The sequence below is a fragment of the Mytilus californianus genome, unplaced genomic scaffold, assembly GCF_021869535.1.
Source record: "Mytilus californianus isolate M0D057914Y unplaced genomic scaffold, xbMytCali1.0.p SCAF_2, whole genome shotgun sequence".
Classification (NCBI taxonomy): Eukaryota; Metazoa; Mollusca; class Bivalvia; order Mytilida; family Mytilidae; genus Mytilus; species Mytilus californianus.
The window spans coordinates 23,261,609-23,276,231 of record NW_026262668.1 but is presented as its reverse complement, the minus strand read 5'-3'; the positions used below and the strand labels follow the sequence as shown (position 1 = coordinate 23,276,231).

The following is a 14,623-nucleotide window of genomic DNA, read 5'->3' as shown; positions in this document are numbered from 1 at the left end:
AAATCAAAAATGCTTTCAGTAGTTCTTATGAAACTTTGGTGAATTGTTTATATCTATTGATGTAAGCTCAGTATAGAATTTTATAAATTTTTCATTTATCATTTCTGAGTTATGGGGTTTTATTCATTAAGAAAGGGGGGATTTTCCAGTTTTCGGACAATAAATCAAAAATGCTGTTAGCAATTCTCATGAAACTTTGGTGAATTGTTTATATCTATTGATGTAAGCTCCCTTTACATTTTCATAAATTTCTAATATGACATTGAGAATTAATTGAACTTTATTTGTTTATAGTCTGACAACAGATTTACTTAGTATTGCGCAACAGCACAGTGTATTGCACAACAGCAAGAAATCTTTAATTGAATATAAATTCAATTCATATAACCAATTTCAAGTTCTTTGACTACATTTATTCAGAAACCTATAATATGTCAAATATTTAATTACAATCATACCTGCCAACTTTCACGATTTAGGCGTGTACTTCACGATTTTGATCCTTTGACACGATTGCACGATCGTGATTGTGAAAAAACCTCTAATACAGGATTTTGTGAAAATTTACACGAAAAATATGGTTGTTCTCGATTTTGAACTGTTCCCAAGGGAAGACAATCGTGATCAGCCAATCAAAACTGTGTTTCTCATGATCAAATTAATAGGCCAATCAAAAACGTTTTCTCTCAAGATTATTGGGACATGCTAGATTTTGAACTTGTGTTGTATTCCTCTGTGTGTTAGTCAAAGTTGTAAAATCGTGAACATGGCAGATGAACTTTCATCTGCAAGGAGGTTCTTACACAGCTTACTACCATAAAGATAATAAATAGAAGTTTATTCACTAACTCATTGGCAATTTACACTTGCTGTAACATATCATATACTACAGTTGTCATTTTTGTATTAAATTAAATTACCAAATCATTTATTAAAAGTACAATGTACTGTTCTTTATTTTTCACAAGGACCAAATAAATGTCCTTCTTTGTGCATAATTTTAAATTGGAAAAGTGAACAATCATTTAATATTCTTACACAAGAAAATAAATCCTGGTATTCTAGCTACTTGATCATCTTTTCTACTGATATAATAACTAGAATCATGCAAATAAACAGAAGAAAAAGGCTTGTAAGCTCATCATACAAATATGACACTTTTTCTAGACCACAAAACAGCACTAGCAAAAAACGTTGCAAAGAATTGTAACCTTTGGAATTGTTGTCGCACTAAAACCCCCATGGGGATTTTCAAAAGTTGGCAGGTATGTACAATCCAAATTCAGACCTGTATCAAGCTTGAATATTGTGTCCATTTTTGCCCCAACTGTTCAGGGTTGGACCTCTGCGGGCGTATCCAGCTGCGCTCAGCGAAGCAGTTTATTATTATATGAATTTGAGTTATTTCCCTTTGAACAGAAATTAATAATTAATGTTCATTATATGAATTTGAGTTATTTCCCTTTGAACAGAAATTAATGAACAGAAATTAATAATTAATTTCTATGTCATTTGGTCTTTTGTTTATTTTGAGTTATTTCCCTTTGAACAGAAATTATTTAATGAATAAGTATTTCATCAAAAATTGAATTTTTGGGGTTCTTTGATATGCTGATTCTAACGATGTACTTAGATTTTGGATATTGGACCATAATAGGTAAATGTCCAATTTCAAATTTTTCAGTTCTATGAGCGCATTCATTTTGTGCTTCTATAATCTTTTTGTCGAATTGGTAGCTAATGCCCTTTTAAGCAGGACTCCCAAAACAGTCGCATTGTCAGGACTTGACCGGTAATTTATATATTTGACTTGTTGTGCCGAGCCTGAACTGGACATATCAAGTGGGTTTGCCCTTTTTAAGATAATTCAGAAAAAAAATTAAGTTAATGCGATTTTTTTTACCTGACATTTTGCCTTTAACAGCCACACGATGTCTTCTGGCTATTCCTACATTTTGACTTTTCATATTCTGGCTATTCCTACATGAAAGAACAATAGATGTTGTTATTGCATTGGTCAATGTTAAGTTTTTGTGTTTTGGTCTGTTTTTTAATTACCATAAGCAATAGATCAACTGTATTTGGTGTATGGAATAATTGTAAGGTGTACACATGTCTGTTGAACAGAATTTATCTGACCTTGACTTCAATGTCATTGATATTTAAAAATGTTAAGTTTAAGTGATACTTGTAGTAAAACCTTTATCTTAAAGACTTTTAACATTAAATCAATGGTCAGTAAAGCAGGCGAGACATTTCAGCATGTGCACTATTGTTTGTTTTTAGCAGTAAAATGATTAGCAAAATAATATCTACATATAAGCCAAATGGTTGAAATGTTTAGTTGACTTTTTTCAGCAGTAATTGCCCTTGAATGACAATTTTACCAGTTTTTGTGTTTTAGGCCTTAAAAACTTGTTAATCGCCTCCTTACACAATTTGCTTCCTCTTCATCACAATTTCAACTCATATTATCGTTCAGTATGCTGATAATATCTTACCTCTACCTAATTGAAAAAAGCGAGACTAAGGCATGCTGATTCCGGTGGCCTCAACAATGTATTAGTTTGTGATTAGGTCAGTTTAAGGGGAACCAGTAATAGCTAAAAAATATTTGATTTGCAGTTGTATTTACATTGGTAATTTTTGTTTCCATGGAGATTATGTGGCCTCTACCCCTCAGTCACCATGCAAGGACTGCGCTGGGCTTCACCAATGTCGCAAATTGAGATTTTTTATTTCATCATGGCGACAAAATATGACTGCTGGCCACATTTTCCCATGTCAAAATTTTCATTTCTTGACTGTGACGGTAATAAAATGAATCGTCACCTAAATTTGTGAAAGTAAAGGAATAAATTGTACGAAATTTTACCTGGCCTGGCGACATATTTATGACTTTGTTTACGATCCCAAGCTAATCAACGGTTACAAAAGTTGTCATAATTTGTTGTTATAGGTAATCCGCTTATCCTATGGATCATTTATAAACATCAAAATTGATTAATACAAAAAGAATTGGTCAGTCGGCATTTCGTCATTTCGAATGAAATTTTTATACCACCCATTTATCCTAGTTTCATGATGACAAATTTATATTGTACTTGACAGAAAGATAAAAACCGTAAAGAACTTATTCAAAAACATTGTTTTTCTTCAATTCCATTAAATAAGTTAAATTCAGATGTATTTTGTCTTTGCCTGTCCTTACTTTTGACATTAAAATACCATGCTTGGCAGCTATTATTTGTATTACTTCTACTGTGGCTACTGTGTATAATCCTCCAAAGAAGTTAAAGCACACCTGAATACAAGAAAGATAACTTAATTATATTTTTTCTAAGTATTGAAATACCTACACAAGATTTGTCTACATACTTCTGTATTTAGGACTTGTAGGTTTCAAAGGTCTTTTGATTTATGTTGCAAAGTAATAGGTCTTGGTAGGGGGCTTTGGTCCTCATTTTCTGTATCTTATTTTTTAAACAAATTTTCTCTATTCTGTATAAGCACCAATTATTCTCTCTTCTTCATTTTTTTTTACCATTTTTTTCTCTATTCTTTATTTTTAATTTTAAAACATTTCCTCTCACCCTGGTGTCAGTGAACCTGTTTGTTTTGTTTTTTCATAGAAAGGAAGAAAAAGCATCAACTAACAGGGCAATTGTGACATTACATGACAAATCATCTCTTAACGTTAAATGATGTACTGTGCATACGAAAATTGAATTGAACATGGTTTCAATTTGGGTAGAGGAAATCAAGACTCTAGCTGGCTCTAAAGTTTGCTCCAAGTTTTCCAAACTGGCGACAAAATAAAGAAGCTGGGGATTTTGCCAGAGCAGCACCTGGTCATGGTTTATTGTCCCACGTTGCTGGGACATAGAAATTCCGGGCGTCCATATGTCCGTCTGTCTAGTCTGGTTAGCACTCTCATGTGTACAATTCTTGCCAGATTTTTATGAAACTGATATCATAGGTTAATATCAGCAATGTCTTGGACGAGTTCGAAAAATCAGTGCCGATCAATTATTTTTAAAAGAGTTATGCCCTTTGGAAACATTAATTATATGGAAAATTGCATCATTAGCGCTCTCATTTGTACAATCCTTGCCAGATTTTTATGAATCTGATATCATAGGTTTATACCAGCAATGTCGTGGATGAGTTCGAAAATCAGTGCCGATCAATTATTTTTAAAAGAGTTATGCCCCTTGGAAACATTAATTATATGGAAAATTGCATCTTTAGCAGTCTTATTTGTACAATTCTTGCCAGATTTTTATGAAACTTATATCATAGGTTAACATCTGCAACGTCTGGAACGAGTTCAAAAATCAGTGCCAATCAATTATCTTTAAAAGAGTTATGCCCCTTGGAAATATTAATTATATGGAAAAATGCATTGTTAGAGCTCTCATGTGTACAAAATTCTTGCCAGAATTTTATGAAACTTATTTCATAGGTTAACATCAGCAACGTCTTTATTTTAAAAAGAGTTATGCTCCTTGGAAATATTAATTATATGGAAAATTGCCTTGTGAGCACTCTAATGTGTACATTTCTTGCCAGATTTTTATGAAATTTGTATTAAAGGTTTATACCATCAATGTCTTTGACGAGTTAGAAAATCAGTGCCGATCAATTATTTTTAAAAGAATTATGCCCCTTGGAAATATTAATTATATGGAAAATTGCATTGTTAGCACTCTCATGTGTACAATTCTTGGAAATATTAATTATAACAGAAATTGTATGCATTTGCTCTGAAGCCTTCATTTCTCTAAGATATCAATAAAAAGTTTTAAAGAACAACAAAAAAACTGATTTCTTTTAGTAATTGCCCTTGTACCTTGGATAGATAAAATATGTGCAACGCGGAGGACATTGGAACACTGTACTTTTATTAACTTTTGAAACGTTTGCTTAGTTTACATGTTAAAATTAGTGATTAGGTCAGTTTAAAAGAAAATTGCTAGTGGTAGGTCAACGCTATTTGGTATGTAGTTGTAGAATCATTGCACATCTCATTCCATTATAGAGATTATTTGTCCTTGTCCCCTCAGCCATGGACTTTGACACTTTTACAACTACTAATGGTAAGTCAATGATATTTGGTAGGCAGTTGTAAGTAGCATTGCAGATTTTATTCTCAATAGAGATTATTTGTCCTTGTCCCTTCAGTCATGGACTTTGACACTTATGCAACTACTAATGGTAAGTCAATGATATTTGGTATGCAGTTGTATAATCATTTGCATGGTTCATTGATATTGATATTGAAACTTTGTTTAAGTTTGGGTTTAGGTCAGTTTGAAGGGAAGCACTAATGATAAATCAATGGTATTTGGTATGCATTTATTTTTCTTATTTACAAATAGGTAATTCTGCCATGAACCTTCAGTCTTGATTCATTGACCTTGAATATTTTGCATAATTTACATGTTAAAGTTAATTGCCATTTTAATTTCAACATTTTTGCATTATACTATTAATATTACATAAAGGAGATATATAACCGAGGACAGTACTTTGCTGATTCCTGACCTGGTTACTCATCTTGCTAGGTTTGGGGAACTAGCTAATATCTTTCATTAACCACGTGCCTACATGGCTTATGCAACATAGATTCAAAGTTCTATATACAAGTGTTTATAATCTCAGGATTCAATATTCAAAATAACACCAATCAGTTCATGAGATATAATATAACAGCATGTCTAATATCAATCCAATAACTAACTGTCCTTAACTTTATGGTCAACTAATATATATTGTGTTTTTCATTATCCAACTATACATAACATTAATACTCAATATCTTTTACTTTACATAATAATGCTAATTTACCTATATTCCCAAATATCAAGTCTTTGTGACATAACCTAAACTAATCTTGATAAGTAAGAAATCCCTATGTATATAACACTTCTCTAAATCCTTAATTCTCTATTGTCATTTAACCCTCAGGGGATAACATTATATAAATAACACATAGCTGAGAGGGTGATAGAGCAGATTGTTACCCCGAGAAAACATTGTCAACTGAGGCGAAGCCAAGGTTGACAATGTCTTTTCCGAGGGGTAACAATCTGCTCTATCACCCTCTCAGATATGTGTTATTTAATTTATTATACTGAATGTTCTGTTATTACTGTCGATTAAATTTCAAATTCAAAGTAATAATTAAACTATGACGTCTTGTACATAACAACCATCCGTATTTAATAACGCGCACACTTGATCAAGCGTCTCCGTGAAGGGTAATAGAGTATTTGCCAGGATAGAGTCGTATTTAATAAAGCGCACACTTGATCAAGCGTCTCCATGAAGGGTAATAGAGTATTTGCCATAGGAAAAAGTCGTATTTGATAAAGCGCACACTTGATCAAGCGTCTCCGTGAAGGGTAATAGAGTATTTGCCATAGGATAGAGTCGTATTTAATAAAGCGCACACTTGATCAAGCGTCTCCATGAAGGGTAATAGAGTAAATTAACACCCTCGTATTAGCCAATCAAAATCTGGCATTTTGACATGAAGTATAATAAAATAATTTACTTTACACCTATCTAAAATTGTGAAGATTTATATTAATTATTTATCAAGAAAATCATTTCTTAATCTAGTGTTAAATATATTATCTTAACAAATACCAAAATACAAGAATTATTAGAATTTTACATATTAACATTCTGACATCTGAAATATTACTGGTTATACCCTTCCCCTCGTTGCCAAGATTGCTCCTGCAATCTTCACTTAAAACATAAAATACATCATAAAATAATCGACAACAACAAATCATTCAAATCATGTACAAATAGCTGAGGCATGTAATATATGAAAACATTAATAAATCACTGATTGCTGTAAAAAAAAGTTTACTATATACATGAAACTGATGGAGGGAATGGTCAAGTTTAGATGGTTCATATCAGGGAAGTTCTCTGAAGTTCACTAATATTGACAAATCTAACTGATCTCACATAATCAATGAGCTCATTGACATACTGACATCTAAAATATACTGGTTATAGATACATATCTATGTGTCAACATGGTCAATAGTTGCCATCCCTGTCTTTATTAACAATTCCTGTTAAATTCACTTTCTAACATGACAAAGGTGAATAATAAATTCATCCAATCCCATTCTGTAAGATTAAATACCAGTCGATATCATAATAAGTGTTAAAGGGTTAATTGGGTAGGGATAAAAAAAGAAATATTTTTAAGGATGATTTCTTGTAAATAAGACAAAACAATGTATAGCCAAACTTTTTGCTAAAATAACAGAGACCTAGTAAATGTTTGGAAATTTTGCAAAGCTTACATGTTAAAGTTTGTGATGAGGTCAGTAAACAGGGAAGGCAATAATATTTAGTATACAGTTGTATTAGCATTGGCATATCTCATACCACAATATTATTTGTGCCTGTGCTTTTTAGCTCACCGACTTCGGGCCCCATGTGAGCTTATGCCATCACTTGGCGTCCGTCGCCTGTCGTCGTAAACTATTTAAAAAATCTTCTCCTCTGAAACTACTGGGATCAAATACCTACAAACTTTAACTAAATGTTCCTTAGGGTATCTAGTTTATAAATTGTATCCGAAGTTTTGATCCATCGACAAACATGGCCACCATGGCTAAAAATAGAACATAGGGGTCAAATGCAGTTTTTGGCTTATATGTTAAAAACTAAAGCTTTTAGAGCAAATCTGACATGGGGTAAAATTGTTCAATTGGTCAAGATCTATCGGCCTTGAAATTATCAGACGAATTGAACAACCCATTGTTGGGTTTCTGCCACCAAATTGGTAGTTTTAACAAAATTTTGCAGTTTTTTGTTATTATCTTGAATGTTATTATAGATAGATATAAACTGTAAACAGCAATAATGTTCAGCAAAGTAAGATCTACAAAAAATTTAATATTACCATAATTGTCAATTGACCCCTTAAGGAGTTATTGCCCTTTAAAGACAATTTTACACAATTTGTTCATCAAGTTTGCTAACATTTAAAAATCTTCTCCTCTGAAACTACTGGGCCAATTACCTTCAAACTTTAACTAAATGTTCCTTAAGGTATCTTGTTTATAATATGTATCCGAAGTTTTGATCCATTGACAAACATGGCCGCCATGGCTAAAAATAGAACATAAGGGTCAAATGCAGTTTTTGGCTTATATCTCAAAAACTAAAGCTTTTAGAGCAAATCTGACATGGGGTAAAATTGTTCAATTGGTCAAGATCTATCGGCCGTGAAATTATCAGACGAATTGAACAACCCATTGTTGGGTTTCTGCCACCAAATTGGTAGTTTTAACAAAATTTTGCAGTTTTTTGTTATTATCTTGAATGTTATTATAGATAGATATAAACTGTAAGCTGCAATAGTGTTCAGCAAAGTAAGATCTACAAAAAAGTTAATATTACCAAAATTGTCAATTGACCCCTTAAGGAGTTATTGCCCTTTAAAGACAATTTTACACAATTTGTTCATCAAGTTTGCTAACATTTAAAAATCTTCTCCTCTGAAATACAGGTGAGCGATTCAGGCTCTTGAGAGCCTCTTGTTTAATGGTTCATTGATTTGGAATGTTTGGCATCTATACATGTTGAAGTATTGCAATTTAAATTTCAACTATCAAAATTACATACAGGCAGACATATCTCTGTGGCAACTGTTTATTTTTTAAGATAGGCATAAACAAATCTCAGGAGTATGTAGTGATTGCTGTGTCTTATTTCATCTGTGAAGTCTGAAACAAATGATTTTGAATGATAGCTTTAGTATCCCTTGCTTGATTGGAATGAAACTTGTGAAATTGGAAGATAAAGATGAAGTGTAGGAGTGTGTTGATTTTTTGGTCAATATGGCAAGGGTCATATAGAAATATTTATGAAAAAATGGTTTGCAGATGGTAACTTGAGTTTCCCATGCTTGTTAGGTATGAAACTTTAACAGATGTTAGACATAGGGAAAGGGAAGAAGCCTATGATTTTTAGGTCAAATATCAAAGTTCAAGGTGGCTGTTACATTGTACATACTAAAACTAGAAATTTTTTGAAAAAAAAAAATTTTCAATATAAGGTTACTTAAGCTTAAGTTTAAATGAAACTTTTAAAATGGAAGACATAGGTTAGGGGGAAAATCTATTGATTTTGGGGTCAGTTAAGCTCAAAGATCAAGGTCATCATACAATAGAAATTTAAAAATTGATATAAATATTTTCTCTCATTAAATATGCAGTTTGGGGAGCAACAGTGTGCAGTGCCAGCTTTTAATTGTTTTAAAGATTTAGAATCAAACAAAATTATAAAAAAAAGTGCAAAACTCCAATAGCTTTCTAGCTAGTTTCTTTAATTTTCTGTTGATGATTTAAAAATTAATTAAAGAAACAAGGTTTAAACTCTCCCAGGCAAAGATTATCTTTGATGGATTTGGCTATTCTTTTTAGATACTTTTGGTCATTAAGCACTTCATCTGTTCAGGTATCTCATACATCAATGTCTTCTATTTTTGTGTTTAAACATTCCTGATGAAGATTTACAACAAAAAAAGATAACAAAATTAATGTTGTTTGAGTTGTACAACTTAAAATTCTTCAAATATGACTGAGATTGCATGTAATAATTTTCAGACCATTGCAATATACACCTTCATTATGTTAATTAGTTTTCACCATACATTTCTTAACAATTTTCCAGAATTCAAAATTATTCCAGATTCAATGAATTCCTTTTTTTTTATCATATTTTTCTGAAATTTTCTATTGGTTTATTTATTTATGGGCTATTGATTAAAGTCAAATGATACTTCAAACTTAAAAAAAAGTTGAATATGTTTTATATACTTCAATGGCTAAGTTTTCCTATAAAACAAGTGTATGTGGACTTTCTTGTAAAGTAAAACCTTTATCTTATCAAATAATCTTCAGAAATGTACTGCTATTGAAATTTTGTCTTCCTGTTCTCTAATTCACTGATATTTTACCGTATGCAGTGACCTAAACTATGAGACCTCTCATTAGAACTTCGACCACTGCACAGCGCAACATGTGCAAGTGTGAGGTAAAAACTGTGATGAAAGAATGTAAACAAACATGCTTTGGAAGGTAAATAGTATTAATTGATTCTTTAAAAACAAATTTAATACAACAAATCATTTAACAACTGTTGTGGAAATATTTAATTAACAAAGGCGAACGCATGGAAAATATAAAAAAAAATATTTCACTTATTTTTCAGATGCTCCACAATTTTGAGTTGATTGTATATCAATGTTACAATTGGTAAACTTCAGCAATAAACCTCAAAAGTTTATTCCCTTGCAATTAACAAAGACTGAATGAAATATTATTTGTCGATAATATGTCATAGATTAGTAATAAATGTAAAAAGCGTGCATATAGGACCTAGTTTTGTACACATATCTAAATTGAAAACAACGTTCAACCCTATGTTGACTTAGTTTAGTATATATATAACCAAGGCCAGTACTATGCTCGTTCCTGACCTGGTTACTCATCTTGCTAGGTTGGGGGAACTAGCTGGTATCTTTCATATGAATACATGTTAACGTAACACAGATTCAAGTTCTATATATAATTGTTTATTAATTCAGCATACAGTATAATTTATCAATCACAATAATCACATAAGTTCACGAGACATAATATAATAACATGTCTAATATCAATCCAATAACTGTCTAAATCAAAGTCTAAAACACAACTGTCCCTTACTACATGGTCAACCAACATATATTGTTTTTCATTATTCAATTTACATAACATTAATACTCAATATATTTACTTTACATAATAATGCTAGTTTATCTATTTTCCCAAATATCAAGTCTTTGTGACATAACCTAAATTATCTTAAAAAGTAAGAAATCCCTTTTGAATATATAACACTTCTCTAATCCTTAATTCTCTATTGTCATTTAACCCTCAAGGGGTTACATAATAATTTGCTTTACACTTATCTAAAATTGTGAAGATTTATATTAATTATTTATCAAGTAAATTATTTCTTAAGCTCCGCATCTTCCACATGCTGGACTGTAAACTGACTGGACATTCCATGGTCTCCACTGTGGTCGAAAGCTGTACTCCATCGCTGAATATTGTCTATGATACTTGTTTGCGGAACTCGCTTGGCTGCTTGAGGTCTCTGGATCGTGTGCTGAGCATAGAAGTCACAAATCTGTCACCGGGGAAACTGGGTGACCTATAAGGTTGTGTAACAAGAGCCTGACTGAATGGCCTCTTGTTACTGAAACTGTGTCATGCACCTGATCACACAATGAACGAATGCTCTGAATAGCAATGACACTTCTGAGACTGAAACTCTGGTGAAAATTAACTCTTGAGACTCTGGAACTAGCGATGAATAAATCAATAATTCAGCATGGATATATATATACTTTTATTACAGATGGACTGTGTTCAGTGTAAAGTCCTGAGTCCAAATCTTGCTTATCAAAATTATAAACAATTATTTATACACAATTGAAATGACAAGAATAAACATAACAAATAACCATTAATTTTAGTGATATTGTTCACTGACAAAGATTAAACTATTTTTAGAACTTGAAGAATAAAGTTGATTATGATATTTAAAAACATATAATTATGAAAAAGTTAAAATGTCACTAATTAGCTAACGGAGTGAAACATGTCACTCAATGTCCAAACTGAGAATTAAATGCATATCAAAGCATGTTGATTTTAAGTCCTGGATATGAAATGTAAATAGAAACGAAAATAATATGAATTATAAAACACAGAGAATTAAAGTCTAAAATATCAAAATTGAGAAATGTATATTAAAGTCCAAAATAATAAACGAAGCTGCTTTTTCCCTGGTCACATATATGCATGCATTGATTCAATAATTTCCTTAACACTAAAATTACAAGAAACTCATTTCATATGACTTTAAGAGTTTTTTCAAAAAATGTTTTTAATAGTTTTAGTAAAGAGTAATGTTTGTACATTTGTTTCGAGCTTCATTAATCAATCAAACTATGTAAAGTTGACAAAAAAGACATAATATTTGTAATTATCAATGCAGCCACAGTGAAATCTCTGAAGAAGATATATAATGCCTTACAAAATTATTAATGTCCAATAATAATAAACATTTCTATTTATCTTGACAGTTACTTCAAGTAAGCTTAAGAGCTTTCCAACAAGATCAAAACAGCCTCTAATATAAACTTTCAGTATATTGTATGTTCACTGACAACCACAACCTGTGATATTCTTGCAGGTACTTATGTGTAAAGTCTCTATTATTAAGTTACTATTGCAGCTTTCATGGAATAAATTTCTTATTTGTTTCATTTTTTAAACAGCATGTAAAATATTGATGATTTTGAAAGTTAATGAATGTTATTGCTTTTTATTTACCTAAACAGTGATACTGATGAGGAAGAAGAAAGAGCTATTCAGATTAACAGAATGGTTAATAAAGCTGCAAGAGTTAAATTTGACAAGGAGTTTCCACCAGATAGACTTCCAGCAGTAATTAGTAGAAAGAAAACAACTTTGATAGATTACAAAGAAGCAAAACAAATCACACCAACACAACTAGAATCATTATTGAATGGTACCTTTATAATTTTTGTGATTAATAGAACATATACTAGGGAATGCATTGTTAGAAGTCCTTCACAGATGCTGATTAATTCATTTGAGCCAAACATATACTGGTAGCTGAAAGTATTCTGTAGGGAAGTTTTAAATGTTTATTTATTGATTTTTATCTGTCTGCCAACCTTTATATACAAATAAACCAATCATGACAGTGATTAAAGCTTCAATGTTACCAGTGAAACATATAAATGGCAATGCAACATATAAAATTATAATTTCTTAACTTGGGATTTATCTGAGCATAATTTGATCATGGAATACCAGAAAACAAAAACCTAAATATGTCTGATTTGTTATATTTAGTCTCAGTGGATGAACTCAAATACTGTTCCGATGTTTGACAGTGGGATAAGTATTTGCGTATTAAAATGTGGCCTTACTAAATTTATTCAAACAAAGCATTCAGCAGGCAAAAATCAACAAGAATTTCCAATACATTTTATTTTCTTCATGTTACTAGTAATGCAACATCAAAATTCACTTCTTACAAGTTAAATGCATGGTACCCAAAATTACAATGTTATCATGTCCTGTTATGGTACTGTTTTGATTTTTATCAGCCATGAGTAAATTGTTGCCTTATTATATACCATGTGAGATACTGTTGATGCTGCATAAAGCAACCACCAATCAATCAATAAATTTTTTTTGGAGGGGGTGTATATGAATCTGTCTGTTTCTCTGTCTGTCTGTCCGTCGGTCCATGATGTAAGTGTTACTCCTCTTAAACAGCTGTAATTGGAGAAAACCACAGACACTGCATTCAGGAATACAAAACCTGTCCTACAGTTAAAGGGGAGATAATCCAACTTACTTACTTTAGTATTGTAATATGTGGTAATAGTCTTATCTTAAACACAGCTGCTCCAAAATGGCTGTGCAGATATTGATGAAACTTCACACAGTTGTAGAACATTACCCGAGGATGTGCTTAAAGGAAGAAAATTCTGATCTTACTTGTTCAACGGATGATAAATAAAATTAACAACTTCAATATGCTGATAGTATTGCTAGACTGGGTTATCCTTTTATATGTTCACTCACACTTCTAGTTAACAGTACAGTGTTATAGCATACTATATATATAGCTAGAAGATCACATGACCTGCCTAATATTTAGATTTTTCTTGTGATGTTCCAACCATTGAATTACTTACAAGTTACATCTGTTATATCATGATTGAAATGTTCAGGTCTAAATCAGCTTTTGTTAGTATGTGTTACTTTTATTTTTGAACCTTCATGAAAAATTTATGTGACACTTAAATGTTTCAGAGTTTAGAATATTTTCTGTTGAAAATTTTACACAATCAAAATATATATTTACTGTTATTAAAGTTTAAGAGTAATTAACCATATTGAAAAGGTATGCAATAGTCATTTGAATTGACTCTCAAATGGTCAAAATTATTTTCATTCAAACTTTATATATTTTTATCAATATATATTGTTTGAATCAAAATAATTTTGACCATTTGAGAGTCAATTCAAATGACTATTGCATACCCTTTTCATTATGGTTAATTATTCTTAAACTTTAATAACAGTTCAACCTTTATTTTTCAGACAAGCCAACCTCAGAGAAACTTGAACTGTCTTTGCTTATAAGACTTATTTGGATATTAAGAGATACAGCTAGGAGAAACCCACCAATAAGTGAGGATGATTACAACAATCTTCGTAGTCTGAACAGTTTGACTGATGACCTCAGTAAACTGTCTTACACTGAACAGGAAATTGAGAACATCTTTCAAGTATGATTTTTTTACGGTTGCTATTTTAAAATTTCAGATTGATTATTCCTATATATTTTGTATCAACCTTTAAGGTATGGATTTGTATATCAAATTATATGTTGGGCTTGTGTCAATGAATCAATACTCAAGAAAAATAATGAATGTCCCATGGACACATTCCCCATTTATTTCAGAAGTTTCTGACCTACATGG

The 14,623-nt window shown here is 31.4% G+C and overlaps 1 protein-coding gene across 1 annotated transcript in view; it reads left to right on the top strand.

Annotated features, from left to right (window-relative positions):
• The window catches only part of LOC127729509 (uncharacterized), a 186,925-nt gene that overhangs the window by 142,973 nt on the left and 29,329 nt on the right, over nt 1-14,623 (top strand). The window contains exons 18-19 of the mRNA XM_052237342.1: nt 12,437-12,627; nt 14,241-14,428. Of these exons, the coding sequence (XP_052093302.1) occupies nt 12,437-12,627; nt 14,241-14,428 (379 nt within the window). The remainder of the gene's footprint in view (nt 1-12,436; nt 12,628-14,240; nt 14,429-14,623) is intronic.